The sequence below is a fragment of the Etheostoma spectabile genome, chromosome 15 (assembly GCF_008692095.1).
Source record: "Etheostoma spectabile isolate EspeVRDwgs_2016 chromosome 15, UIUC_Espe_1.0, whole genome shotgun sequence".
In the NCBI taxonomy this organism is placed as follows: domain Eukaryota; kingdom Metazoa; phylum Chordata; class Actinopteri; order Perciformes; family Percidae; genus Etheostoma; species Etheostoma spectabile.
Window position 1 is genome coordinate 32,467,767 of NC_045747.1, and position 3,574 is coordinate 32,471,340.

Below are 3,574 nucleotides of genomic sequence, written 5' to 3' on the forward strand. Positions count from 1 at the left end.
CCCTGGGTATCCTGCTCTGCCTTTGAGAAAATGAAAGCTCAGATGAGCCAATCTGGAAACATGCTCCTTATGAGGTCATAAGGTTAACTCTACTTTATCTGCTTTGCCCACCCAGAGAATTTGGCCCACCCGTGAGAGAGAGAGAGACATAATGGCTTTCAAACAAGCAAAGTGGCAGGTGGTCAAGGCCACATCCCCAGCATCCGCCTTGCTCCCCCCCTCTCCTCCTTAAAAGCTACAGACTCAGAAATGGCACACGCTAAGGAAAGCTCATTGTGGGACTGGTTCTATTGGCTGTAATTCTGCACCAAGGCTGAATTTTGGGAAAGAGACTTTAGATATAGTATTAGGGGACCACTAAGGTCTATATAAAAGAGACTTCAGATACAGTATTAGGGACCACTAAGGTCTATATAAAAGAGACTTCAGATACAGTATTAGGGACCACTAAGGTCTATATAAAAGAGACTTCAGATACAGTATTAGGGACCACTAAGGTCTATATAAAAGAGACTTCAGATACAGTATTAGGGGACCACTAAGGTCTATATAAAAGAGACTTCAGATATGGTATTAGCGGACCGCTAAGGTCTACATAAAAGACACTTCAGATATGGTATTAGGGGACCACTAAGGTCTTTATAAAAGAGACTTCAGATACAGTATTAGGGGACCACTTAGGTCTATATAAAAGAGACTTCAGATACAGTATTAGGGGACCACTAAGGTCTATATAAAAGAGACCTTAGATTTGGTATTAGGGGACCACTAAGGTCTATATAAAAGAGACTTCAGATGCAGTATTAGGGGACCACTAAGGTCTATATAAAAGAGACCTTAGATATGGTATTAGGGGACCACTAAGGTCTATATAAAAGAGACTTCAGATACAGTATTAGGGGACCACTAAGGTCTTTATAAAAGAGACTTCAGATACAGTATTAGGGGACCACTAAGGTCTTTATAAAAGAGACTTCAGATAGAGTATTAGGGGACCACTGAGGTCTACATAAAAGCATCCAAAGAGCACCATGTCATGGGACCTTTAAAACTGTTGGAAACTGTCAAGTTGAGTAACAATAAACCTTACTAAAAGTAATGGTATGACATGTCTACATAGAGCTCTTAATTGTAAATAATTCATGCAGCGTTAACAACACAGATATGATATGGATGAGAAAATCCATTGACAAAATACTTACTATAACTCCTGGACAGTATGACAGTAAACATAGTAATTATACTTCCCAGCTCTAATACACATATTCATATCTATCTAACTGGTTAATTACTGACTGACTGATTGACAACAATCCAGTTGAACAAAGTAAGCCATCCAAACTTCTTTGCTGTTACGACTGAAGTGGATTCATTATGTTTGATTGTGTTGTTGTGCTTGAGGCCAGTAAAGTAGGTCAAGCATCTATTTAATAGTAACTGCAATGTACAAGTTCCACGCTGCACATATTCCTCACTGCGCTGCCTCTCGTAGCTTTAAGCGGTACTGGAGCTACTGGCAGTCGTTTCTCAGACCAAGTATGTGTGGGTGTGTGCATTTTTTTCTGTCTCTGTTAAAAACATAAAGTCAACCTTATGGTTAGCATTATGTATCTAATCCTAATTTCAGTTAGGCTTCTGCCATCATAGTGCTGTTTTGAAAGAGGTATTATTTGGGGCGGCTGTGGCTGAGTGGTAGAGTGGTTGTCTGCCAATCGGAAGGTTGGTGGTCTCGGCCCTGCAGTCCCACGTCGAAGTGTCCTTGGGCAAGACACTGAACCCCGAGTTGCCCCCGGTGCTGTGCATTGGAGTGTGAATGTGTGTGAGTGTTTATCTGATGAGCAGGTGGCACCTTGTACGGCAGCCTTGGCCACAGTGTATGTTGTGATGTGGGAATGTTTCCTGTATGATGTAAAGCGCTTTGAGTATTCTAAAAGCGCTTTGAGTAGTCGTTAAGACTAGAAAAGCGCTACATAAATACAGCACATTTTACATTTTTTTTGTTTACATTATTTTTGTACGATGTGTCATTTTTCTCCCAATCTCCTCCTTCTGAATGCCCTCCATTTCTCTTCACCCTCTTCCCTGGCCTCTTTTCTCTTCATAGGCCTAGCAGACCTGCCCACTGTGTGTGCTTTGGGTTAGGAGCAGTGGTAAGACGCCTCGCTACAACCCTTCTCCTTAGGAGCAGCATCAGCAGCCATCCCCAGCAGCCCCCCCAACAACAACAGCAGCAGACTCTGGCAACAGGGTGAGAGAAAATAGTGTGACACTGGGAGAGATTTTAGTTAAATACCCAGACTATACTCATGTTGAGTGATGTATTCCTGCTGTAATTACTCTTTTTTTGTTTTTGTTTAAATAATTAAATACTGTAGTTGAACTCCACACTGTCTCTATAGTAATTTATCGATCCATCCAACCCTCTTTTTTTCACTGCAGAGCGGGATGGAGGCTTCATTTGGCCCTACCTTTGCAGCCGTGGCTGCTGGAGCCAAAGGTGATACACTAATTATATTCCTCTCTATAAATACTCTATCTTTTTTTCAACATTACTGCTTCTCTCTTTTGCCCTATAGTCACGGAAATACTCCAGTATTCTGGCATTATTTCTTGAGACTTTTCCCTCATATGTTTTCAGCAGAAGGGTCCAGCACCTACAAGCAGCATAGAAGAACCCCCTCCTCCTCCAGCACTCTGACCTACTCTCCCCGGGATGACGATGATGGAATGGTAGACTCGCTCTCACGCACGCACACAAACGCACACAAACGCACACATACATCCTTTTACATGTTATGTTTTTCAGAGGTAGCCTAATGGATTCAAAGCCCAACAACATCAATATTTATTATAAAGCTTACCAATACTAATGCTGATCAGAACTGATCACAGTAGTACACCTAAAAGTAAAAGTACACCTGGAATGGGTGGGTAAAAGTGAATTCTTTTAAACCCCTGTGTCAAACTTCACATTTCACCTCATCAGTTGTGTGAGCTATAATGGAAGAACTGGTGCACAACATCCCACACATCTGGATGTACTCAGGTGCTATCAATGAACAAGTGTTGACCTCTTCTCTCTGCTGCTTCCCATCTCCCTCCCTCCCAGCCTCCTATTGGTACTCCACGGAGGTCAGATTCAGCCATCTCAGTCCGGTCTCTCCATTCGGAGTCCAACATGTCTCTGCGCTCCACTTTCTCTCTGCATGAAGAGGAGGAGGACACGGTATGACACACAGCACTAATGTATATGACAAAACACCAGCAAATATAGCTATACAACAGATAGTTTTGGAACTGAACCCATACCACAAAAATGGGCAAATGTGTTTGTTTGCAGGAGCCCCAGGTGTTTGCTGAACAACCGTCCGTTAAACTGTGTTGTCAGCTGTGCTGTAACGTCTTCAAGGACCCCGTCATCACCACATGTGGGGTGAGTTTCCTTCTGTCTCTTCCAGCCTTTCCTCTATCTGTCCATCTTCCTCGTTCTCTTTGACCACTCTCCGATTTGATTTTGTTGTCTCTTTCTTTAAACTCTGCTCTCTCTTCCTGTAAAAATCGTGGTACTCTTTTT

At 42.6% G+C, this 3,574-nt stretch overlaps 1 protein-coding gene across 5 annotated transcripts in view; it reads left to right on the forward strand.

The window, feature by feature from the left end:
* Nucleotides 1-3,574, forward strand: part of traf7 (TNF receptor-associated factor 7) — a 31,228-nt gene that overhangs the window by 1,868 nt on the left and 25,786 nt on the right. The window contains exons 2-6 of one of the 5 annotated variants that reach the window (XM_032538026.1): nucleotides 2,105-2,248; nucleotides 2,376-2,497; nucleotides 2,639-2,730; nucleotides 3,110-3,226; nucleotides 3,341-3,433. In XM_032538026.1, the coding sequence (XP_032393917.1) occupies nucleotides 2,446-2,497; nucleotides 2,639-2,730; nucleotides 3,110-3,226; nucleotides 3,341-3,433 (354 nt within the window). In that variant the 5' untranslated portion in view covers nucleotides 2,105-2,248; nucleotides 2,376-2,445. The remainder of the gene's footprint in view (nucleotides 1-2,104; nucleotides 2,249-2,375; nucleotides 2,498-2,638; nucleotides 2,731-3,109; nucleotides 3,227-3,340; nucleotides 3,434-3,574) is intronic. The other 4 variants (XM_032538029.1, XM_032538025.1, XM_032538030.1 and 1 more) reach the window with 4 other exon arrangements.